Below are 27,303 nucleotides of genomic sequence, written 5' to 3'. Positions count from 1 at the left end.
ATGCTTAAAACCCACTATGGAAATAAGTTTCTCCTTAATCATGGTGTACCATCATTTGGCACAGCTCTGAGAAATGCAGACCGCTACCAGACCCTATAAATCATAAATGATTCACAGCTTTGTGGCTGTTTGCCAAAAAGGTGCCAATCATTATCTGATTGTATGTCTGCCGAAGGCATCTAAAGCAACCAAGGCCCCCCACTACAGAGCACTCTCAATTGGGCTGGATAGAAAGCACTTTTGCAGTAAACCAGACTGAACTGTGTAAGGAACTGCTGTCTCCATGGGCAAAGACCTAGGTCTCAATTTATTGCAAATTTACTCTACACTTACTCTCAGACAACACTGGATGATCAACAATTAAACAGAGTTAAAGGCTAAACAGAGATGGAAATGCTCAGCAATGAAGCTCCAAAGGCAGAACAAACTAATAACTCATCCAATCTAAAACCTGACCAGTGGATCTTGCAGAGAATCCTGTTTTTTTTTTACAGTCCTTCTGCTAGAGGTCTGCTAGAGGCTAGTTCACAGAATTGATCCATAAAACATTACTCAGTGAGACGTTTGGGCTTTAATTCACTGAGACTACATGTGCTGTTACAGAGAAAGAGTCCTGCTGATACAGCTTCCAACCCTACATCTTGATATATAGGGGACCCAAATATTCTCCTAGGGACTTCTCACTTCTCCCTGTCCCACTAATGAACTTCTACAAAATTGCTTTAAACCAATTGATTAAAGTAAATCTCTGGAGACAACTGGAAAAGATTTGCATGGTATCGAATTCGGGAAAGATATACAATAGGGAATGTACTGGTTTGGGCAGCTTGTCTGCTTGTCATCCACTAAAGTACAGGTTCAATTTCTCCCACCTCTTTGGAACTTCTGAAAACAATGATAAGTTTAATGAGCCTTACAGATAAAAGACTTCCTAGCAATATATATGCATAGATAATTCTATTCTTCAAAACACCAAACTTCACACAGTAAAAAAAATGAGGAGACAGATTTATGTTTCTAGCTAACATACACTGACTTATTATAATTGTAGTGTAGAAAAAGAACTCCGTTTTTATTTTTTTCTTTGGGTTTTTATAAATATATTAGTGAATGAAATAAAACTTATCACATAGGGAAAATGGATGTAATTTCTGCAGATCTGTTTTTCCTTTTAATTCATTTTGGGATACACACAGGTCTTTCAGGGAGAAGTGTACAGAAAAGATAATTTGAAGGAAGAGGTACTACGGTGCAAAAGCATAAAAAGATGCAGTTATTGTAAAAGACAGCTGGAGTGTCATTTCCTAAATTCCTCCTGTGCTGCCATTACACAAGCTGCAACAGAACGATAATCCACAATGAATTATAAAGAGAAATCCCATTTGTACCCCACAAAAAACGAACAGAGCAGATACCTCATAACAGATAATCTGTCAAGATCTTTCCTTACTTGTGAGAAATATAAGTTTCATCATAGAATTTTTTTAATGCCTTTTCTGATATATCACTCTCCAGGGAGACTGCTGCACAGCAGCCCACACATTTTCTTAGTAGCTATTAATTCTAATTCAACCATAAAAGTTTGTTCAGCAGCCAGGCCTGTAATTCTAAAGTGCCACCTCACTTAAGAAAGATAATTAACTACTTTAGGAAGTTTCTAAGCTCCAGACAAGTCTGCTGCTTGAAAGCAGTACACAGTTCTGGGACCTGATCTAACTTCTGCTGAAGTCAGCAGATTCCAGAAGTCAAGCTTGCTTTGACTTGTGGAATCAAAACATCCATGTTGTCATTATTTCCTGCATCACTGACTTAAAGGAATCCAGGACAACTCAGGCTAGTAAAGATCTCAGCTTTTGCATTTCTTGAATTACTTAGGGCAGGATTTAGTTGTCTAAGCACAAGCACTTCCTGCCATTTTACATACCCTGGGATACACTGGCTAGCCTTCAGCTGCCAGTACAGAACAACTCAAGTATCTCATGTGTACTTTCTCACATCTGTTGGTCCTGCACGGATGTCCGAGGTCACCTGAAATGGCACTACATGTCTATGCTTAGGCAACTGAATCCCACTTTGGATGACTTGCGCACCAATGAGTTCTATACTGGGCAAAACAAGCTTAATTTTCCCACTAAGGAACATCTTAAAAATGTAACTTCCTGTTACTTGTTTTAGACTGATTTATATAATTGAACAATATGCAGTGATACCTTTTCTTTACCTTTCTTGTTATTTCAATTATTTACTCCATTCTTTCCTTGCAATCATTCTTGCTTCCGATTGGATAAAACGAAGTAAGTTACTTCATACCTACATCTTCATATCGTCTTTTTGCCCTTTTTTCTTCTCACTTGCACCCTTTCTAGTGCTGCATTCTCGGATAAGTTTCTGGGAATTCTGGAGGTAATGGGCTGTTCAATAGACATTTATTTGCAGTGCAGCTGGAGTGACTCCTGTTTTTATTGCTGTGAAAAACCTAGTTAACTCCTTACTGAATGGCAACACTTCTTAATTTGAAAAAATTCTTTCGTCAACAAAAATAAATGTTACTGTATCTATGCCTGTGCTTATGTCAAGTAGTTTTAAACATAAGAGGTACACAAGCCATAGTCTTGGAATGTGTTTGCTTATTCTTAAATAGCCTGTAGGTTAACTGTCTGGATTTTTAGGGTATTTTTTTGTTATACTTCAGCTACTCTTGAGAATTTTTGTAATTTACAAATACTCTCTTTTCAAGCTCATTATTATTTTGATACTCTCTTATTAGGAGATCAAACTTAACTTTGCACTGATCACTTAAGCTTTCAAACCTGGTTATGTTAGAATCCATTTGTCTTTGTTGAAAATGTTAATAGATAATGAACACAAGCATTTTGTTCTCGCTCGCCTCATGTTAACCTACAGCATATAGATGCCAGCTCGCAGACTGTGATGTCTAACAAGCCCCTAGAGTAGCTGGTTGATTAGAATGCCTCGCCAATGACCCTTTCCTGGGATATGTCTTGCTGACTTTTTGCAAATTAAGCCTTTTATAAACGCCTCACCTAAAATCTTCAGCTGCTTTTAAAAGCTGCGATCAATATTCTCTTTGCATTTAGTCAATAATGACTTAGGTAAAAATAAATACAGAACCCCTCCCACTCTGAAACTACCTCAAGATCTCTCCTCAGGAAAATCAAACAGGTTTTACCGAAACCCTTATATAATCCTCCACAATTACGGCAGAAACAGAATTTTTCTTAGGTTAAAAAAAGCTGAATTTAGAAGGTTCATGCTGGTTTTAGTTCCTAATGAGAAAACAGAAAGGTTTTTGTGTTCAGTACAGAAGGAACACATTTTCTGTGGATGACTACACTGTGATCATGACTCATCTTGTTGATAGAGTGGCTCACAAGTTGTAGCCACTTTCATACAGCGGGTAGGGCACACTTGTAGCCAATTAAACACACATCACTTGGGTAATGTAAAGCATGTTGCCATTTTGACAGGCTCCCGCAATGCTGGCCACTTAGTGCTATTGTTTTAGTTCCCTCAGAAAACAATAATGACTACAAGTAATAACATAACAGTAGTATCCTGAGGAAAATTTTTAAAAAGAGGATAAATGGATGGAAAAAAAAAATTACACTTAATGCTTTAAAAAAAAAAAAAAAGTACATATCATTATAATCATGTACCCATAGTCAGTGGCATCTGAACCATCGTATTTTTAAGTCTTTAGACATAGCATAAAAGGGCAATTTAGTAAATGCTTTTCAGCTAAAGCAAATACTTTATACAACTATATGGGACAGATTTTCAAAAGTGGACCACTAAAATTGTGTTCTCACTTAGTGAGGCAAGAGATCCTTTAAGCAGCAGGAAAACACATAAATAATGAAACAGTTAACTACCCCTTTGCATACATGTATTTAACAGACAACAAACTGTGGGCAATTTCAGCCTCTCTTTTAAGATACTGCTTTTCAGTCAATGGATTTTAATTTTAACTTGTGTTATCTGTATTTTCACAGTCACATAAATAGGAAGTGCTACTGGTAATGACTCCATGCAAGTCTTTCCCTTTACTAAATACTGAGGACATCAAAAGTAAATTGAGATTTAAATGATCTGAGTTGTAGCTGTCCTCTCAGAAAGCCTTCAGTATCACTTGTAATTGCCATTGATTTGTGTATCTAATATCTTTTACTTGTTTTCCCTTGGCTACTCATCACTTCATTACCTCAGACATATAGCACTAATAGTCTTCTGTTTTCTTCAACCAAAAGGTTGAAGTATAAGGAAACGCCTAATGTGACATTGAAGAGGGGAATGACAACACTAAACCTGACTAAAAGACACGATCTATTGTTACAGACTTGGAATGGAAATAAAATTTCACAAAGGAAGGATAAACATTAAACTTCCTGGTGTTCTTATTTATGCCTTGAGTACTTATAACAGTCACCTAATGTATTGCTACATCCTCTCAAAATATCAAGTTTGTTTCACATTAAAGATTTCCTGGAGGGAAACAAGCAAACCCACATTTACCTAACTTATCTTCTCTTGCATATGCTCTAGCCCATCATGATATTCACATTTCCCTAGAAGATTTAATTTTCTTTTTGAGGAAGCAGCACATTATATATGCATCCAAAACAGGCAGCAATACTATCATGTCCATTCAAAACAGTGGATAGCATTTCTTATGGGTTCTCGTTCTCCTCCTGCAGCAAGTTACAGGGTTGTTCTCTCTTTGTAGAATGTTTCAGCCCAGCTGGACCTCAGTGATATATGGGCTGATTCATACCACCTACTATAGGTCACTCAGTTAGGAATCTCTAGAGTCATTATGCAAGTATTGCAGAAAGGACCTCCTGAGCTTGTGATTCAGAAGCATTCCAATGGGCTCTGTTTCTGAATCAGTTCTTTCTCTGTCAAGTCCACATGGTTTGCTGATAAGAAAAACTAGGTAGACCTGTGCCTGGACAGGCACCTAGACTAAGTGCTGAAGTTAGGCAGTGTAAATACACACTAAATACTCCTTCCATACTTTCTCCAAATGTTCAGACAAACAGCACTATTTATTCTTCTATGCTCTCCCATGTACCTGGGGTTATACACAGTTTCTAAACTCCAGCAGTATTATTAAATGATCCCTCCTTAAATGTCAGTGTTCATTTTCATGCTTACAAAACTTCTGACATGCTGCGACTGTTGCTTATTTCTCTGCTTATACTTGCTTCATGGTTATCTGTCTGGTTGCAGGAAACACATATGCTTTGGATGTTCAACTTAAATTTTGAAGGAACAATCAAGGAAAGGTTCATCTCTTACATACACACTGGGAACTTCTAAGTGCAACACCACAAGAGTGTAAGTAATATAATTTTACTGAATTTTATATATTTTCTGTCCCCACGCTCATGTGCAGCATCTCTTGCCACAATGTTTTGCAATCTCATAATGACATATTTAGGGATTATTCACCAAAGCATGCTATCATCTCCTCAAGTTATTTGATTATTAGTGTGTCTAATCTTTATCAAGCTTGGCATTTTAAAGTAAAACATATAGATTATGTTTATTTTGCCTTAGAGTCTGTCTAGCATTAGAAGGATAAGTCAGGATAACTGTCATTGTTATTTAAGAATACTTAAGCAGCAGTATTGTTCACCCCTACAATATTCAGAACACAATATCAAGGTACTGATGCAATCATGGGCACTCTCACTAAGCTGCCAGGAACAGTTTGGGAGCTGCTAGAGCCGGGTATTAGTTAAAGGTGTCATTCTCCATTACCCAAACACCGATCACAGAAGGGAAGCTATACAGAAGGCTAGTTGAGAAAATGCATTAAATCTGACAGTTTTCTCTCAAAAAAAGGTAAAATCTTCTCTCACTTTTATCTTCTTAATTAGAGAAGAGGACTATAAGCCTGATGTTAGCACAAGGCTGGTGGTCATTCTTATCCAGTTCTGAAGGGAAGTTAACACAGTGCACAATTATGTTGTCAACACTTACATGCAATGATATTCCCATATCTGTTTTTCATTCTGTTCTCATCTTTTTTAGCTGAATCCCATGGTGCAGACTGTCCTTCAAAGAAACTCTAAAAAGGAAAAAAAAGTGACATTAAGAAAGGCATGCAGCATCAGTTATTTTATGGCTAAGCCAAGGAGAAAGGCAAACAGTACTTGTGGGTATTGTTGTTAAGGTGTCATTTAACTGATTATTTTATTAATAAAAAAATACGAGTCTCCTGTTTAAACAGTATTTATGCATAGCTTCAGATGTTGTCTAAAATCTGACATAAGATTAACTGTGTAATAGTGGGAAGAATTATTTGCACATTAAGTGCCATTAAACCTTTTCAAAGCTATATAACTGCAACACTAAGAGTCCTTAATTTGTGCTATCCAGATTCTCTGCATAGTTCTCACACACACATGTGAAGCTGAAGGAACTTCATTTAAATGCAGAATTACACACTCTACTAGTATGTTTTGTTGTTGTCATATCCACAAGTTTCAGTTCCTTCTTGCAGATGATGTCATGGATCTAAACATATACAGGCCTTAAAAATAATTTGGATTCAACTTGTATGTCTATGTCCTTCTTTTTAATATAAACACAATTTGTTCCCAATATGATTATTTTCTCAGAGAATAAAACTAATGTGACTTTGTGAAAGATACAGTCTAATATTCAACCAACCTCTGTGCTGTATTTAATAAATACAAAGCAAGTAACAAAGTTGAAGGTGCTAAAAATATATTTTTATAATAATAAACACACTAACTGCCAAAAGGGCAGAAAGCAAGTTGTTATATCCTATCTGTCCTGTGCATTCTGTGGTCTAAAAGAGCATTTGCACCATTTCTTAACTTATTCACTGTATCTTTAAGTCATAGAATGTAGATGATTTTTATCATTTTGTATTGAAATATGAATGTGGTAACAATATTTAGCTGCCAAACAAACCAGTGTAATTCTGTCAGGATAATGGCTGGGCTTAACTCATATTTTATGGAATCATAGAATGGTTAAGTTTGGAAGGGACCAGAAAAATCATCAGGTTCCAACCTGCACAAAGCCTCATCCAGCCTGGCCTTAAACACCTCTAGGGAGGGGGCATCCACAACCTCCCTGGGCAACTTATTCCAGTGCCCTACTACCCTCATGATCTTTTTACTACAATGATCAGTAGATTAAGCCTCTTGAACCAAGAGGGACATGAAGGTATATGATTTACTTTTCTGGTAAGAGGAGCCAAAAATTACTAATTCCCAAATGAAACAGGGAAAACGTTGGAAAGTTTGTATCTCCAGCAAGACCTCAACACAGTCTGAGTAGTTTAAAATAGGTAATGCCCATTAAATGGACTACCATTGGTGTCCTTTGTACTCATACATGAAACGCCCTGTTGTTCAAATCCCAGTGATTTCTGCTAGCAAAGAGCATTAAGTAAAACCAAACTATTGATCTCTTGCTGAAGGGAATGAAACACAGGGATATTCAGTGTCTAAAACAAGTTTTCTTTTAACAGGTTCACTTGAGTGTTGGTTTCTAATTTATGATATGGAAAATCCTGGGACTATATTAATTAATTCTCAAATGTTTGTAAACAATAACTTAAGAAAAACAGAAACCTTGTCAAAAGGCTTCAATTTGTTTGTCCTTCATCTCTCCACATTTCCTTAGAAACTTTTTAAAAGTTTGGAAATTGAAATGCTTAAAACCCACTATGGAAATAAGTTTCTCCTTAATCATGGTGTACCATCATTTGGCACAGCTCTGAGAAATGCAGACCGCTACCAGACCCTATAAATCATAAATGATTCACAGCTTTGTGGCTGTTTGCCAAAAAGGTGCCAATCATTATCTGATTGTATGTCTGCCGAAGGCATCTAAAGCAACCAAGGCCCCCCACTACAGAGCACTCTCAATTGGGCTGGATAGAAAGCACTTTTGCAGTAAACCAGACTGAACTGTGTAAGGAACTGCTGTCTCCATGGGCAAAGACCTAGGTCTCAATTTATTGCAAATTTACTCTACACTTACTCTCAGACAACACTGGATGATCAACAATTAAACAGAGTTAAAGGCTAAACAGAGATGGAAATGCTCAGCAATGAAGCTCCAAAGGCAGAACAAACTAATAACTCATCCAATCTAAAACCTGACCAGTGGATCTTGCAGAGAATCCTGTTTTTTTTTACAGTCCTTCTGCTAGAGGTCTGCTAGAGGCTAGTTCACAGAATTGATCCATAAAACATTACTCAGTGAGACGTTTGGCTTTAATTCACTGAGCACTACATGTGCTGTTACAGAGAAAGAGTCCTGCTGATACAGCTTCCAACCCTACATCTTGATATATAGGGGACCCAAATATTCTCCTAGGGACTTCTCACTTCTCCCTGTCCCACTAATGAACTTCTACAAAATTGCTTTAAACCAATTGATTAAAGTAAATCTCTGGAGACAACTGGAAAAGATTTGCATGGTATCGAATTCGGGAAAGATATACAATAGGGAATGTACTGGTTTGGGCAGCTTGTCTGCTTGTCATCCACTAAAGTACAGGTTCAATTTCTCCCACCTCTTTGGAACTTCTGAAAACAATGATAAGTTTAATGAGCCTTACAGATAAAAGACTTCCTAGCAATATATATGCATAGATAATTCTATTCTTCAAAACACCAAACTTCACACAGTAAAAAAAATGAGGAGACAGATTTATGTTTCTAGCTAACATACACTGACTTATTATAATTGTAGTGTAGAAAAAGAACTCCGTTTTTATTTTTTTCTTTGGGTTTTTATAAATATATTAGTGAATGAAATAAAACTTATCACATAGGGAAAATGGATGTAATTTCTGCAGATCTGTTTTTCCTTTTAATTCATTTTGGGATACACACAGGTCTTTCAGGGAGAAGTGTACAGAAAAGATAATTTGAAGGAAGAGGTACTACGGTGCAAAAGCATAAAAAGATGCAGTTATTGTAAAAGACAGCTGGAGTGTCATTTCCTAAATTCCTCCTGTGCTGCCATTACACAAGCTGCAACAGAACGATAATCCACAATGAATTATAAAGAGAAATCCCATTTGTACCCCACAAAAAACGAACAGAGCAGATACCTCATAACAGATAATCTGTCAAGATCTTTCCTTACTTGTGAGAAATATAAGTTTCATCATAGAATTTTTTTAATGCCTTTTCTGATATATCACTCTCCAGGGAGACTGCTGCACAGCAGCCCACACATTTTCTTAGTAGCTATTAATTCTAATTCAACCATAAAAGTTTTTTGTTTAAATGTGGACTATTAGGAAGATATATATCCCCAAACAGCTTCACTTCACCAAATGTCTAGCAAGGGCAATGGAGTGCCAAAATTGAGTGTAGGACATTTCTCCAACAATTTAAAATAAGCATTTCTTTAACTAAAATCACACAAAGCCTTGGCTACCCACTCTCCATCATTTACTTGAAAAACACTTTACAAGACAGTTGTTACAGCAGCCATTTCAGCAGGTAATGTCAACTGTCATTCTGTTATTAAAAAAACACTTAAAAAATCAAGATAAAACAGTTTCTGAAACAAACCTGAATTATACAGAACTACTTTATATGCAACATAAGAAATGGTCAGTGATGTCGCAGCCAGATCATCTTGGGATGAATGTGAAGCTTTGGCTTGCTTTAACTCAATGCTGCAGTGTTTTCCATTAAAAATTAAATATTTGCCAAGAGCTAATTCACTGTGACCCTCAGACTAGAAAATAACTGCAATCTCCAATGAGAAGGGGAGATAACAATTGTAAATACAGATTTAAAAAATTATTCCCTTTCCTCATTTAAAATTCATAAGAGCAGAAAATATTGGAAAGGACCTATATAAAAGCATAGGTTGAGGAGGCTGGACTGTGGAGAACAAGGTGAGATTTCCAGGATTCAGTCTGTAGCTCTGTTGATTGTAATTTTCAGTAACACACTTTTCACCCTGCATTTGAATGCTTCTAGTTAAGGATAGTAAAAATAATTCATCTTTGTAGGATGCATTGTTAGGATGGACCAATGTAAATTGTTGAGTGGAATTACTATTTTTACCATTTATACAAAGCCAAGCTGCAACTTTTGCAAAAAATACCTAATAGTTGCTAGGTGACAACAGTCTAGCCTCCTATGATTTAATTTACAAAATGCAAGCTCTTACAAGGAAAGAAATGAGAAGTTCAGGACATCATAAATCTTCCTCTGTCTACTTAATAAGCAAGAATATTATTCATAGGCACAAAGAAATGTGTATTTCACTGTATAACAACCTTAAATTTGATCTGTGGATTTGTTTTGAAATGTATGACACTTTTATGTTGTTTGATTTTCCTAATTGATCCTAAGTTTCTCCACTGATAACACCCATTTTTCCACTGCTGTTTCTAGATTATCAGATTAAGATGTACTTCAGCAAAACGAGTAACTAGATCTATTCAGTTATTAATACTGCTGGATTTCTTTTTAAGCTACATGCAGGGTTACACACACTGTCTACTTTAGGCCAGACCAGACAACTAAGAGTGGTCCTGATGGAGGTCCTTGTCTAAAATTAATTAGATACAGAAGAAACTTACATTTCTACGATAGGTCCTTTGAGCTGCAGCTAAATTTGATGCCTAAAATGCCCAGAAGATATACAGGTAGTTTTACCTAAATACTAGTTTTACACTTTTACTACTGCTCTGTCTACTTTACACTTGGAGATTACAGATGGAAAAAAATGCAACCATTAAACTCTGAGTTAAGACACTAGTATTGCATTATACTCTTCTTTGTATTTTCAAACCTGAAAAAAGACACATTTTATTTTAAGCAAGTCCATAAATGTTTGGAGGACAAGGACCTTCAGGTTCATTTAATGAACAGTGACACAGTTGTGGGGGTCTACTACAGACCTCCTGATCAAGGTGAGGAGGTTGATGAGGCTTTCTACAGGCAACTGAAAGCAGCCTCACAACTACAGTCCCTGGTCCTCATGGGAGATTTCAACTACTCTGATATCTGCTGGAAGACTCACACAGCCAGCCTTTCACAGTCTAGGAGGTTCCTCCAGTGCATTATGAAGCAATAATATATTAAAACAAACAAACAAACAAACAAAAAAACCTATGTGTAGGAATCACTCTCACTTGATAATAATATTCCTTCGATTGGGACAAGCAATTCTGCAAGCGTTTAGGGTTAAGGGCACCACACTGATAACAGCCTACACCTTGAAAAAGTAGTCTGAATTTGACAGCTCACTTCCCGTAAATGTAATCTCTAAAAATGGTCCTCCTTATGATTCTAATTTCCAACATGATATGTCATTTTGTAATGTGAGATAACTAGAATGATAACACACACCACAAGATGAAACACAGTCTATTGTGATTGATCAGATGCAACATAACGCATCACAGGGCAATGCATTTCACTTGAAATTTTAACCCAAGCTATGTATATGGAAAACTGCAATAAAAGAGAAAACCTATATCTCATCTAGTAGAATTGCTGAAGATTTGAGGGCTATATTTATCCTATTGTCTTGTTAGCAGAACCTGCTGATGTGACACACACCCATCTACCCATACGTCCAAAGAGGAAGTGATGTTGCTTTTCCCTATCTAAAAGGGAAATTACAAATTATTTTTATCTAGGTGCCTTTTCCACAAAGTCTTTCTTACATGTGTATCCTTGCTGGATGACACTCAAGCTGCCTTCCCCCTCAGTTCACTCTAATTCATCAATATTTATCCTGACAAAGTTTTGCCTGGAATTCCAAAGTCAGTTATAGTGCTGTGATTGTCACTGGATGAAGCAGGAAAAGATATTGCAGTTATACAGATGCATATAGAACGAGCATATTCTCACTTCTGTTCTGTATCCAGAATTTTAAACTAACACTTTTGTTACACCTAATGCTATTAGTGTTAATGAAAAAAATGCCAAAATGTCAAAACATTTTCTGCAAACTTATTAATACCAGTGCTACAGGATGAGCAGTAATGTCTTCAAACTTAAAGACTGTAGATTTAGATTATATATTAGGAAGAAATTCTTCACCATGAGGGGCATGAGGCACTGAAACAAGTTGCCCAGAAAAGTTGTGAATGCCCCATCCCTGAAGTGTTCAAGGCCAGGCTGGACAGGACTTTGATCAACCTGGTCTACTGGGAGGTGTCCCTGCCCATGCAGGGAGGTTGGAACTATATGATATTTAAGATCCCTTCCAACCTAACTACTCTGATTTAATAATAATAATATGTCTAGGAGTGGGGATTAAGAACTTTACTCCATATTTTGTATTGGGCTTCTGACAACTTTGCCTTTCTATTTACATAAATCAGTAAAAAAACTCCCCTTTGAGCTGTTTTTGAAGACCTGCTAAGATTTTGCTAAGAACAGGCCTTTTAATTCTCATCAATTTCTCCTCTCTTTTCCAAAGAAAGGACCATGCTTTTACTTCTCTAGAACAGAGAATAGAGAAAGCAGCCTTCAAGACTTATTTTTTTTTTTTCCTTTTTTTTTTTTACATAGGGTCTAAACACTCCATGCAGATTTTGGGAGGTTTTCCCCCAAAATATATACATAGGACCTTTTCCAAGGGCTATTGAAAGGCCTTTAAAAGCTTCTTATTTTAATGATTTTACAGTGGAACCTAAAGAAAAGCAGTGCTGTAAGAAGAGCAAATATATGATTTGACTGAATAGAGAATTTCTAAAATAAAGAAAATACAGGAAAAAATAGAGATAGGTAAAGTGTTCTGGAGTAGAAGAACCAGAACAAGTTTCAATGTGGACTAAACTTGGAAGAATCTTTGAGTCAAAGAGAAGGCTAGACTGAGAAAACTGAGAACTGAAAGGATTGGAAAAGATAATATTATAACTCATGATTTCTTATCCATAGGTAAATCTGTAATGTTTAGAATAACCTCTTTTTGAAGACATACATAATAAAAACAAATGTGGTGGTAGAGAAACAGTTTTGAATTCCTGCAGATTTGCTGAGCTGTGAATTCAGAAAAGGTAAACCTCTGAAAGAGGGAATTTAAAAGCATTTTAAAATGCAACATTTAGATAAAACAAATAAACAAATAAATAAGTGGTTATAATAGAAAAATAAAAATAAAACAAAATATGGGATAATCTGAAATATTCTCTTCCATTTTTTTAAATTTGAACAACAGAAGCTGTTACCTGTCCTACCTTACTCCTAAACACTGAAACCCAGAAAGAAAAAACAAGGGACAAAAAAACCAAACCATTTTACACTCCTACAAAATTACACATATTTATATTTCAAAGAATCATTGCATTCTAATTATTCACAGTACTGCTATGACTTTTCACTCTACTTTGAATTTCTTCCCCTTAATAGCAAGTCTCCTTGCTTTCTCTTTTAATGTAGCAATACTACAGAATCTAAAAGAAGAAAGGTAAAGAAAGAGAGAAAGAAGGATAGACTGAGAGTGAAAAGCCTGACAACTGTGTAACAAACAAGAACATAGTAGAAAAAAAATGTATTGTACTGAAGCTGAAAATTCTTTTTGAAAAATGTCAGAAGACCAGGTAGATTATTAAGCAATACAGTAAGATAATTATTTGTTTGCCTTGTTTGTACAATATTAACTACCTAATTTGTAAGGCATGGTGATAGAATTTAAATGCTAATAAAATCTTAACTGAGCTGATGTAATCACAACAAAACAGATTTTATATGAGTACATATCCTGTGTGGAAGGAACAAAATACCCAGCAGGACCAGAACCCTGGACTTCCACAGGGCAAACTTTGGTCTCCTCAATCATCTATTAAGGGAAATCCCATGGGACAGGGTGCTAGAAAATAAAGGAGCTCAAGATAGCTGGTCAACATTCAAGGACCACTTCTTGCAAGCACAGGATCAGAGTGTCCCAATGGTTAGGAAATCTAGTAAGGGTGCTAGGAGACCTGCATGGTTAAAGAAGGAACTACTGGGCAAACTTAAGTGGAAAAGGAAAATCTACAGATCATGGAAGGAGGGGCTGGTCACGTGGGAGGAATATAGGACTGTTGTCAGAGGATGTAGGGAGGCAATTAGGAAAGCTAAGGCCTCCTTGGAACTTAACCTTGCAAGTCAGGTTAAGGATAATAGAAAGGGCTTTTTCAAATACATAGCTAGCAAAACTAGCAGTAGAGGCAATATTGGCCCATTGAGGAATGAGGTGGGAGCCCTGGTGACAGAGGATATAAAGAAGGCAGAGGTGCTGAATGCCTTCTTTGCCTCTGTCTTCACTCCTGCAGGGTCTCCCTATGAGCCCCAGATTCATATAGCCCCAGAAGAAGTCAAGATAGAGGAAGAGTTTGACATGGTAGATGAGGATTGGGTTAGGGATCAGTTGAGTAATCTGGACATCCATAAATCAATGGGTCCAGATGGAATGCACCCAAGGGTGCTGAGGGAGCTGGCGGAGGTCATTGCTAGGCCACTCTCCATCATCTTCAGTAAGTCATGGGCAACAGGTGAGGTGCCTGAGGACTGGAGGATAGCAAATGTCACTCCAGTCTACAAGAAGGGCAAGAAGGAGGACCCGGGTAACTATAGACCGGTCAGCCTCACCTCCATCCCTGGAAAGGTGATGGAACAACTTGTTCTTGTGACTATCTCCAGGCACATCAAGGACATGGGGGTCATCAAGAGCAGTCAGCATGGTTTTATCAAGGGTAAATCATGTTTGACTAACCTCATAGCCTTCTATGAGGAAATTACTAGGTGGATAGATGATGGTAGAGCGGTAGATGTGGTTTATCTTGATTTCAGTAAAGCATTTGACACCGTCTCCCACAGCATCCTTGTAGAAAAGTTGATCAGGTATGGGTTTGGTGATCAGGAAGTGAGGTGGATTAGGAACTGGTTGAAAGGAAGGAGTCAGAGAGTTGTAGTCAATGGGGCAGAATCTGGTTGGAGGTGTGTGACTAGTGGAGTCCCACAGGGGTCGGTACTGGGACCGGTGTTGTTCAACATCTTCATCAACGACCTGGATGAGGGTATAGAATGTACCCTCAGCAAGTTTGCTGATGACACTAAGCTGGGAGGAGTGGCTGACACACCAGAAGGCTGTGCTGCCATTCAGAGAGACTTAGATAGGTTGGAGAGTTGGGCGGGGAGAAACATGATGAAATTCAACAAGGGGAAGTGCAGAGTTTTACATTTGGGGAAGAACAACACCATGTCCCAGTACAGGTTGGGGGCTGAACTGCTGGAGAGTAGTGTAGGTGAAAGAGACCTGGGGGTCCTGGTAGACAGGAGGATGACCATGAGCCAGCAATGTGCCCTTGTGGCCAAGAAGGCCAATGGCATCCTGGGGTGTATTAGAAAGGGTGTGGTTAGTAGGTCAAGAGAGGTTCTCCTCCCCCTCTATTCTGCATTGGTGAGGCCACATCTGGAGTATTGTGTCCAGTTCTGGGCCCCTCAGTTCAAAAAGGACAGGGAACTGCTCGAAAGAGTCCAGCGCAGAGCTACGAAGATGATTAGGGGAGTGGAACATCTCCCTTATGAGGAAAGGCTGAGGGAGCTGGGTCTCATCAATGTTTACAAATATGTAAGGGGTGAGTGTCAGGGGGACGGAGTTAGGCTTTTCTCAGTGATGACCAGTGATAGGACAAGGGGTAATGGGTGTAAATTGGAGCATAGGAGGTTCAAGGTGAATATCCGAAAAAATTTTTTTACTGTAAGAGTGACAGAGCACTGGAACAGACTGCCCAGGGAGGTTGTGGAGTCTCCCTCACTGGAGACATTCAAAACCCACCTGGATGAGTTCCTGTGTGATGTACTCTAGGTGACCCTGCTCTGGCAGGGGGGTTGGACTAGATGATCTCTTGAGGTCCCTTCCAGCCCCTAAGATTCTATGATTCTATGATTTATAAATACAATAAATCTGCCAGTTCATTGGTTTTTCAGTATTCAGAATCTGCAAAATATCTGGCATGTGAGGATATTCTTGTTACTTAACAGCATTAACTGTTTTTTTAAAGAGAAAATGGAAATTATCACATTCAGTTTGTTAATATCCTTGTATTTAGACTGTTGAGGAATGAAGAAGGAAAAGTCATTGATATGTTAAAGAAATCTTCAGAGAGGTTCAAGCTGTGAAACAACATTTTTAATCTTCTAGTCACTTTGAGAAAAGATTTTATCATTGAAAATGCATCACCTGCAAGTAATAGATCACCCCAAGTGTTTGTGAGCTGTGGTAAATGATTTCACTGATAGCAACCCACTGTATGCAAACAGGTCTTTATACTTCAGTCATTGCTTTGGTCACTGAAAGCATTTGTGGATGACAGTGTGCCACTAGAGGATATTTTTGCCATCATCTTGTTCTTTTCTGTCAGCTTCAATCACTGAGAATTATGTCCAGTTTTCAAATAATGGAATTAAAAAAAAAATCCACACACCCACATTTTACTATGTCTGCCCTTGAAAGCTGTCTGTTGCAAGAGCCATTGTAAAAAACTATTTAATCAATATAAACTGCCTTTAGCAGTTATAAAGCACTTATCAGTGTGTTACTGTAACACAGGTCTAAGCAAGAAAAGACCCCTAAAAAGAAAGTCTGCTGCAAACAGAATATATCAATGTTATTACCCAAACTCCCCCATTCTGTTTGGGATTTTCTGGAAAAAATAGGCTGATAGTTGACATAAGGTTTTCTGAGTGTGAAATAAAAGGTGCAGAACAGTCTTAAAGCAGATACACAGTTACAGATCCACATACAGAAACTCTCAAATATGGCTCCTGATGCTTTTTTATGTGTTTGTGCCTCCTTGAACTGATGTAAAAAAACCCAAGCCAAACATCAATCGCTGAAGGCTTGCATAGCCAGAGGTAGGAAGCAGAGTCTTTTCCTTCTCAGGTGCATTTAGGTTAGTCTATGTTACACATGAGAAGAAGAGTAGGAAAGCAAAAGTCCTTTTGGTCTTTTGGGAGACTAAGCATCACTAGTCATTGCTGACATTAAAGGAAGGGGAACTGTTACCTCCTCCACTGACTAACTGCAGCATGACTTACCATACAGATTTCAAAAAAAGGACTAAAACCATATAGTAACTCAAAATCTGGTACTCATTATTCTGAGGCAATGCTTTCAACTATTGTATTTTCTAATGAGTTTGTATTTTTAAAGTCACAGGCTTTGATACCTCTTGGACATCTGACCAGTTTAGTCAAGCTGTAGCTACCTAGTGAAAACATTAAAATTACTGAACTGTTTTGGTGTAATATTAGTGACACAGATACTTGTGGAAGTTAGCATGAGTTAGCTCCAGTTGAGAACAGTAATTTAGTTAATGAATGAAATTCAATTAACTTTGTAGGATAAGAGAGCAGCTTAGTTATAAGACTAGAGAAGTAATGTAGGTGAAATTGACTTCTCAGTCACTCTGAGAGTTGTGAAGGTGTTGCACAACTTCAGGAATAGCAGAACCTGAGTGCCTGCTTTTAGGCACTAAGTAAATTTGAATAAGATAATAAAGAATTAGGTATTCTTTTCTACCCAATCTAATATCTCACAGTCTCCTGGGTTGCCTGGGGAGAGGATCAAGAGGACAAAGGAGGAGGCCTCCTGAGAGACACCATAGGAGAACATATGGCCTGGCTGGAACCACCACACAGACCCATCCGATTTTGGTTCTGGACTGTGTCCTCTCTCCTGCAGAACAGGGAAGCTGAGCAATTTGTAAAATTGCATGTATCTGTGACTGAAATATTTTGGTAGCTGAGTACTTTTATTCTCCAATGACCAATTGTCATTTGGTCTTAAACTACAGCAATACTGCAAAAGACAGAGTCATGGAGTACTTCTATAATATCTAACCAAATTACTTTCCATCTATTTTTAAATCAACCTGTTCCTGAGATCTGTTGATTTCTCGTCTTAGTATCTGACACTGCCACACCTGAAGTTCACTTGTAAGATTCAATAGCAAGAACAGAAATCTTTATAGATTCTGCAGAGTGGTCTACAATTTCATAGATAACCTAGTTTCTATAGGCTTTCAGAGCCATTTCCATTTCACCTACTTAAGTTTTAAAAACTCCATTACTTTCATCCCTTTAAAATTCTCTAAGACTTCCATATAAGGTAAGATTTTAGAAATATGATGAAAAGTGAATTAGGAAGAGGATTGCAATAGAACATACAATTAAAATTCTAATTTAGAAACTTATTCCCTGGCAGACTAGATAGCAATAACTTAACCTCATTAATCTTCCTGATTTATATCCAGTAGAAAAATATAGTATGTTGATGGGATTTTATGATCCCTTTTTTTTAATAGTAAGGACCCTCTGGGTACAATATGCACACTTGCACTGTAACTAATGTGGAGGATATATTATTTTTAACTTACGTGTAAAAATAATTAAAGTTGGTCTCAAGCAGCTTTTGTTTCCTCAAAAAAAAAAAAAAGGTTTTCCTGCTTTTGGAGGATTTAACAAATAGTTTTTATATACAGCATGTAGGATTTTCATATTTTCCTATTCCTCTCTCAATTCCTTTTTTTTAACACAATAAGTAATTAAAAGTTTTGTTCACAACTATTATACCTTGTATATTTTCAATAAGACAACAAAATTAAGTAACACTCATGACTGTAATGTCTGTAAACATAAAGTGAATGAACACAGGCTACAGGCTACTGAACAACTACCTCTGTGCTTTGATTGCAGACCTCATCCGGGGAAATAGAGAAAGACACCTCATAGGCACTATTGAACCTTTTGTGAACAAAACTCTGCTTCATTATTCAGTAGCTCTGCCATCTCCCTGCTTCCTCCCCATGTAGTTCTAAAGGATACAGTTACATATATTAATTGCACATGACACAAGTAAAAGATGGTTATTTATTTCTTAATGAGAATTCTTACTTATCAAGACACACGTATTTACACAAAAGGGGCAGGACTCAAAGTTACATACAGTGCACTGAGTGTGTGGATAGGGGTTTTAAGATAAACCCTAAGTTGTTTAATACCATCTTCAGAAGGCTAATATGCAAATACCTCAAATGACTTCAACAGAAGGAAAATATTCAGCCTGATCACTGCAACATGGTTTGAATGAGGCCAAAAAGGAGAGGTATCTTAAGATACTGGGTGATGGCTGAGACATCAACTCTGAGCTAATGCAGGTATCCAAGGTATCATTACAACCACCTAACTATAACTTAATTCAGGGAAGTTAACAACACTGTACTATTATTATCACTGTTATTATTATTAATAATAGTGTTGATAAAGATGATGATAATGTGCCTTTTTTGCCCCAATCTTTGATACTTGCCTCACTTTCCTGTACTAAAGGATAGACACCCAGAGTACCTATTGACTGCCAAATTATCAGTGTAATCACTCCTTTTTCCAATGCCACAGATTATTTCTAATGAAAGTGATCAACATTGAACTAGTGGACACAAAACGCTGATAAGAAAGGTGCCTTCTGACATATTTCTAGCTAATCCAGTAGTATTTTTGCCTGATTTTATCTAAATAAATAATTGTAATTGAGGCAGTGTGCTGAGCTCAGAATTCACAAGAAATGCCTGACTCTGTAAATTAGCATTTGACCCAAGCACACAAAACCTGATAACATCTTCAAATCTCCTGTAAAGACAAGCTGTTTCTGATTCAGAGCCTCATAATTTGGAAAGACCTTGAATATCATAAAATTCCCTGAAGCAGTAGGAAACAGCATGTGGAAAAAAAACCCCAAAGCAAACAAATGTTGAATTTGAAAAGTGAACAAAACTCCTCCTATCTTCATCCAAATTGTAATGCACATACAGTTGATCTAACCTTTCAGAAGTGATAAAACACTCCTCAGATTTTACTCACTAAGTGAGCCTCAAGGGTTTTCATGAGTGTATCTAGGCCACTCTAGTTAATAGAATGTGGATAGAAGAAAAGAAAGAAGTTCACATAATAAGATTTTAATTCTGCTACAGGGTGACACTGACATCATAGGAAACTGCAAGATAAAAGCCAGAGTACACTAGTGAGCACAGATGGAAAACAAATATTTTGCACGCTTGTTTTTCCCAGTGGATAAGATAGGACTGTTCAGGAGAAGTATGAGTAGTAGCCTAGGCTAAAATAGATAACGGTTTGCTTACAGTACCCTTTCAAAAAGAGGACAGCACTTTGTTGTGCTGGTTCATTACATTTTTTTATCTTCACAGGAAACTTTGGTGCCTTGATGTCTGCTTTGCTTGTTTGCAAATACACTATTTGCTAGCATATATAAAGACAATTATTCATGCCTCTAGGGTTGACTTTTAGCCCAGCATTTTCCTTGTTCTAAAGAAAAAAGTTCTCTACTTCCCACTTTTCCTGGCTGGCATCCAGTCCCTGTGCCTATCATTTGCTACACTGTTCTGCTTGGGGGAGAGCAGTAAGGGGTCACAGTAGAGCTGCCAAGTGCTGCCACAGCGATGGCAGGATTCAAAATATTCACACAGCAATATTCAGTATTCACAACTTCCGGCTTCAACTTCTTAAAATTATGTTTCCTTTTCCCAGACATTCCTCTGCTGGGTCTCACTCTAATTGCTTCCTGCCAATCATCTTCCCTTTGGACAACTACACACTTCCAGGAAAGGAACAGTGGGTAAAAACTGAAAAAAAAGGGTCTTGGGTTCTAGACAACTTGACACCTCTCTGAGAAACTACTGAAAGAATAATTAAGTATTTAAAGCATATAAAGACAATCATCATAAAAATAGTAGCAGTATTAATGGGATTGACAATGATGACTATTGCTGTCACTTGTTAACCTAATAATTTTTGACACGCTCACTGTATAATGACAGAGAGCAGTGCTAAAATACAGCCCCCAAGACTTAGAATGAAGAGGCACACTAATGAACAACATCAGGTTATCAACCTGAATGGTCCTATTTTGGTGTTTGAAATGTATGTACAGCACTTCCTAATTCCAAGAGAGGTTTCCCTGCAGCAATTTATCAATGAGGCTTAAAACCAGACACTTTTTTCAAATATATAATACATGGGATCACAGGCTACTCAAAGGACCCAGACTCAGTTAATGGATAAAGTGAAGTGGAATCCTCTGTGTTAACAACGAAGGAGGGGGCCAAAGGGGTTGCTGTCCCTAAACACTGTCACTAGGGCACCACTTCTGCATCATTAATCTAACATCAGGTATGTGGTACTGGTCTTTTGTCAATGGAAAAGTGCAAATATACCATACACCAGTGACCATTTCACTATGGCGTGTATCCACACGAGCTTACCAATGGACATTTGGATTATCCAATGATTTCCATCTAATCAGCTAGGATATTCCTCATGCCTGAGAAAGAAACTTTTGAAGAGCTTTGAAAAGTTTTCCAAATTTGTATAGATTTTGTGCAATATAATGGAGATTTTGGAATGTCCCAGTGCAAACGTCTCTTCATTCTTCTTATTTATCAGTCCCACAGCATGCATTCAGAGAATATACTCTGCAAGTAAGTGTTGGACTAACTAACTCAAAAAAATCATCCTCTAGCAATAATGAGGAAAAAGGCAATTTGAGTGTCATCAATTACTTACTGGGCGGGTGTGCAACAAGGATGTCTCTCCCACTCCCGTTTGGTAGCGTTTTACACTTGCTATATGCAAGTAACAGCACAGTTTAACAAAATAACAGACCAAATGCAATACTCACAGAAACCAAACTCTCGCAAAAAAGAAGGAAGAAAAATGTCATTGTTTGACAGGGAAGTATTTTTTCTAAACGACAATATGGTGGTGACAGGTGGTTGAGTTGTTTATGCAGTAAGGGAGCTAACTGAAGAGTTACAAAGTCTATGTACAAATGCATCGTGAAATAAGAAATTTAACAAACAAATAAAGCGTTAGTCACAGAGAAAAAACAGTGCAAAATATTGTTTACATTCGCAGCTTTAAGAACAGAGAGGGAGTAATCATAGTTCAGCACCTTCCTGATGTGCAGGACCCTTGTGAACATGTCACCTAGCTACTCATTTGTTCAGATTCTGATCTTGCTGAGTATCCAAACAATTCTTCAGTAATGAAGATTGAGGTTTAATGACTAGATGCATAATTTTGTTTTTTTGCAGTCTGCTTCTTCATTTTCTTTTTTGCATAAACTGAGCAAAATACATCAATTTATCAGCTCTCCGTGGACATTTCAAGATTTATGTACATTGTAGCTCTACATTTTTATTCTACATTTCCTTTCATTAGAACACTGCACTCAAGCTAGATTAATTGAGGCAAGTCAACATTATAAAAGCTCTGCTGAATAGCTGCAGATGCCTTTATTCTCTGCATCCCTCCATAAAACAAAACTTTTTAAAATTTGAGTGTCTATATAAATATTTCTCTTACAAGACAATACAAAGATTCCAGACATCTGTCTCTCATTAAGCCAATTACTAGTTGTTTGAAATAATCCAATAAAGTCCATATTTATCAGATGTCTTATTAAAAGTATTATTAGACTCTGTATGCCAAATTCGGCCAACGGAACCAGCTAAAATGATGAAGAGTGTCCAGTTCCAGCTGGAGTATTAGGGAGAACATACAATAGGGAGTATACAGATGGTGTGTTAAGGACATGAATACTGGGTTGGATCCTGTTTTAGATCTTTATTAATGACCTAGATGATGGGGCAGAGTGCATCCTCAGCAATCATAGAATAGTTTAGGATGGAAAAATCTTTAAGATCATCAAGTCCAACCGTTAACCTTGTACTGCCAAGTCCACCACTAAACCATTTTCCAAAACACCACTTCTATAAATCCCTCCAGGGTTGGTAACTCAACCACTCCCCTGGGCAGCCTGTTCCAGTGCTTTACAACTTTTTCAGTGCAGAATTTTTTTCCTAATATTCAATCTAAACCTTCCCAGACACAACTTGAGGCCACTTCCTCTTGCTCTATCACTTTTTACTTAGGAAAAGAGACCAAGACTCATCTCACTACAACCTCCCTTCAGGTAGTTGTAGAGAGCAATAAGGTCTCCCATGAGCCTTCATTTCTTCAAACTAAACAACCTCAGTTCCCACAGCTGAAGAGAAAGAAATGTCTCTTTATCTTTTACTACTTGGCACAGGAGTCATTGGAATGGAGACAGGGGTACTGAAATTTTACCTGACTGCTCAACCATTAGGATATCTTCCTGATACTAGTGATTTACTGGACATGGATCACAGTATTCTTCAAAATAATGTTTCAGAGCAAATTGCAAGGCAACTAGAAATGTCCTTGAATTGCCTAACATAAGTTAAAAGAAAAGATTTGTCTTCCAAAATGAACAGTTTTCCGGGATGCTGAGATGGTAAAATCCATCAAGTTAGTAAAAGATAGTAAGATACTAGAAGACAGTAAAACTGATTTGAGCTCAGTGAACCTTAAACTCTGTTTTTCTGCCTCATTTCCAGTAATTTAGTGCAAATCTGTCCACGTAACATGGTAGTCCCATGTACTATTCTGGCTCCCTACCTAGTCCTAAGTCAACATCTGTAAGCTGAATTTAATGTCATAAGAATATATTTACAAGTATATCTGAGGTAATAGCCTCAAAAAGTATGGTTTTACTCTTTTCATATTAGGCAGATGAATTTGGAAATTATCATTCTTGGTAACTTCACTGTAGTCATAATAGCTGGCATCTAATCTTACAAAATCAGTTAAAATACAAATACGGATAGGACATCAGATCAAACGTGAATTTTAGCACAAACCCTCTGCTGGAACTGCTCCAGATGTGGGCTAAACTGTATGGTGAATGGAGTACTTAATTGCTCTCTGCACATGCATTTTCAGCTTTTTAAAATGTGGTGTGTGTTAGTGGCACCAAAAATAGTACTGTCTATAGTGTGTTTTCTTCTTTTTCTCCATGATAATTGAGAGGAAAGCAACTTTTTTTTTTTTTTTTTTTCTTTTTTATACTATTGCACTACTAAGCTTGAGTATGTCACACAGATCCTCCATGCTACAAGTTATATAGGTAGCACCACTCAAATCTTTCATGACACCAAAAAAAAAGTTACTATTAAATATCAATATTAGTCAGTCAGGTTTCCCGGAACTCTGGAACTTGCTATTTTGCAAAAATGGGGAAAGAGAACAGATGAAGAGGAGACCTTTTCCTCTCTCAATCCCAGAGACACTGAATCACTTAGTCTGTCTCCTGCTTGTCACTTCTCCTGGTGCCAGGGAGAAGGAGCCCTACCCACTGCCTTGCCTGCTGCACACAGGAGAGGAGGTGGCAATGGCAGAACCTGGGTGAGAAATGCAGTGTAGGTCTGGGCTGGACCACGTAGGGAAACACAAAAATTGTAGCATACAGAATCACAGCATTATTGAGGCTGGAAAAGACTTCTGAGATCATGAAGCCCAACCTATGACTTAACACCACCACATCGGCTAGACCATGGCACTAAGGGCCACATCCAGTCCTTCCTTAAACACCTCCAGGGATGGTGAGTCCACCACTACCCTGAGCAGTCCATTCCGAAGTCCAAACACCTTCTCCATGGTTGAATGTGAGCCAGCAGTGTGCCCAGTTGGCCCAGAAGGCCAATGGCATCCTGGCTTGTATCAGGAATACTGTGGCCAGCAGGACCAAGGAGTGGCACTGGTGAGACCTCACCTCAAGTACTGTGTGCAGTTCTGGGTCCCTCACTTCAAGAAAGATATTAAGGTGTTCAGCACCACCTTCACTGAAGGCAGAATCACTGTTTCACCCTAACTCCATGTTTTCAAATACTTCTGCAATAGCTATGGGACTATGAATGTTTTCACCTTACCCTCCTGTGGCAATCAGCAGGGAGTAAGTAGGATTCCCACATCTAAGAGGGGCTGTAATAAAAGGTAAAGCTTTATCTGTGGGCAAGATTCTTGGTATTAGAGGGAGCACTTCAGGGTACAAATATAAATATTGAGTAAGCACAAGCAGACTTCTGTGTTGTTGTGTAGCTAGACAAAAGTTTTGTGGTTTCACTCATCTCTTGGCCCTTGGAGCTGGGCTATTTTAAGCTGATCCAAGCTGATCCTTTATAAGATATTTAAGGCAAACCCACTGTAGCATACTTGAGCTAAAAGAAAACACAGTGCTAGTTATGTCAACAGGAAAGACATTTGCTTCCCAATAAACACAAATGGTGTGCAAAGAACTGACAATTGCAAGTAAAATATGTCAATCTCTAACCAGATCTACAATTAAACATATAAAAAGCATGAGCAGTTCATCTGATTTTCCTTGGATTCAAACATTTCTGTATGTTCTAGTTACTGTCGGTTCTATAGACTTGATTCACAATGTAACCATCAATATGTAAAATTCAAGCTGGTGATGTTGTAACAGAAGAGACAATTAAAAAGTCAGTGGCAAAACTGATGTGTATATAAAACTACTAGGCAAGACACCAAATTTGCTTAGATTTGAAATGTTTTCCCTGGTGCAAAACTGAAGCAAATGCTTTGATGTGGTTTGAAAGCTCAATCTGTTTATTTCAAAATTCATGTAACTGTCCCCCTTTTGCTCTCCAAAAGGCAAGAAGTGGTTTACTGTCCAAACTAAAAGTTTAATTCCACTACCTCTATGTACTGTAAGTAACATGACTCTTTTGAAAGAGACTAATTAATGTAAACAAGGTTCCTTGAAGAATAAAGCACTGCTCAGAACCAAAACCCAAGGATTAGGTTTTAGCATAACAGCTACACATATTTTAAATAAAAACATTTCACGACTGAGTTTCTCGTTTTCTCTTTCCCCTTACAGCATCACCATCCAGCATTTCACAGTCCAAGAGCAAGACAGTGGAGTAGGAGAACGGTTACAAAAGTAAAAGAACTAGAAACCATGGAGGATGCTAACTGAACTCTAACTTAAAGAGCTCTTTGTATTCTTTATAAACTGAAGTGATGTTAATTCTATAAAACTGACTACCAGTATGTAAAAAAAGAAAACAATCATAAAAAATTTACCATTTCATATCACATTGTTTGCTTTGTATATATATAGAAGCATTGATCTATATTCTTCTTTATGTATGTTAACAGCCATACTGGGTCAAATCAGATGTCCATACAACCTATCATCTTTTTCTTTAACAGTACCAGTAGCTGATGTTTACAAAAAAGTATGAAGAATAGAGCAGAGTGAGTGAATCTTTCCCCAGCATACCCTCTTAGCTTCTAGAAATCAGCGGCTTTCCTGAGCAATCTCTCCCTCAGCCAGAGACTGCACACAGACATTCTGTTTAATAATGAATTTGTCTAGCCCATTTTTGAACCCATTTATAATTTTGGCTTCACAGCATCTTGAGGCAATGAGCTCCACAATGCAATTACGTGCTGTGTGAAAAATATTTCCTTTTGTTCACTTTAAACCTGCTGTTTAATAGCTTTGTTGGGTGCTCCTGATTCCCTGTATTTTAAGGAATAATGAATAATTGTTGTTAGCATTGCAGAAGCAACACTGATTTCTGGCACAGCTCAGAATATCTTAAGGGGGTATTATGGCAGCCAGGAATGAGTAATACCTCACTATCCTGGAAACAAGGTTGAGACTTTGTACTGGACTTGATAAAGTGGCTCTGTGCCACTTTAAGGATTTCCTTACTCACAGAATCTTTACATAGTTCATTATGCCAACCATAGAGAAGCTGTGTACAGCAGTGCCACACAGAGCATTGAAGCTTGAGCTGGAAGTATGAATGGGTGACAGAACAAAACTGTGAACTGAAAATGCAGGCTTTTACTGTAGTTATTTGTCCACCTTGGCCAGGGATATCAATGACAAATAGAAATGGATAAAAATCAAGGGTAAGTGAAGAAAAGCTCAGCTGGTATCACGGTCTAATGCAGAGGACAACGTTCTGAAATACACTTTAAGCATACAGTACACTAAACAATGTTCTGGCAATGACTAATGGTTGACAGCACTTGGAAACACAATACTGGTATCACAAAAGATGAAAGAACTGTTGTGTGCAGTCTTTCTCAAGATTAAAAAGCACACGTCTCAACTTGACAGTCATGCTTACATTCAGAGGATCTTGGAAAGACATGAAAATCTAAAAAGAGCTTTGCACTACAAGCTTTTCTCCATCTATTTGAGTCATCTCGTTTCTTTCCTAACTATTTATGTGAGGTTGGAGGTGGCTGCTGTTACTGTTCTTTCCTGAGTAAAGGATACAGGCTCTGACCTACCTTTTAAACATTTATTATGTCATACTGGAATTTTGTTGCTTTGTCACCA

General features: G+C 37.6%; 1 protein-coding gene across 1 annotated transcript in view; it reads right to left on the bottom strand.

Moving 5' to 3' along the window:
- The window catches only part of PTPRM (protein tyrosine phosphatase, receptor type, M), a 331,529-nt gene that overhangs the window by 63,696 nt on the left and 240,530 nt on the right, over positions 1 to 27,303 (bottom strand). Inside the window, exon 20 of the mRNA XM_010006866.1 lies at positions 6,007 to 6,094. Within this exon, the coding sequence (XP_010005168.1) occupies positions 6,007 to 6,094 (88 nt within the window). The remainder of the gene's footprint in view (positions 1 to 6,006; positions 6,095 to 27,303) is intronic.

Source organism: Chaetura pelagica, unplaced genomic scaffold (genome assembly GCF_000747805.2).
Source record: "Chaetura pelagica isolate M959 unplaced genomic scaffold, ChaPel_1.0 scaffold109, whole genome shotgun sequence".
NCBI lineage: Eukaryota > Metazoa > Chordata > Aves > Apodiformes > Apodidae > Chaetura > Chaetura pelagica.
Note: the sequence above shows the minus strand (reverse complement) of the source record. Positions and strands in the feature narration are given on the sequence as shown.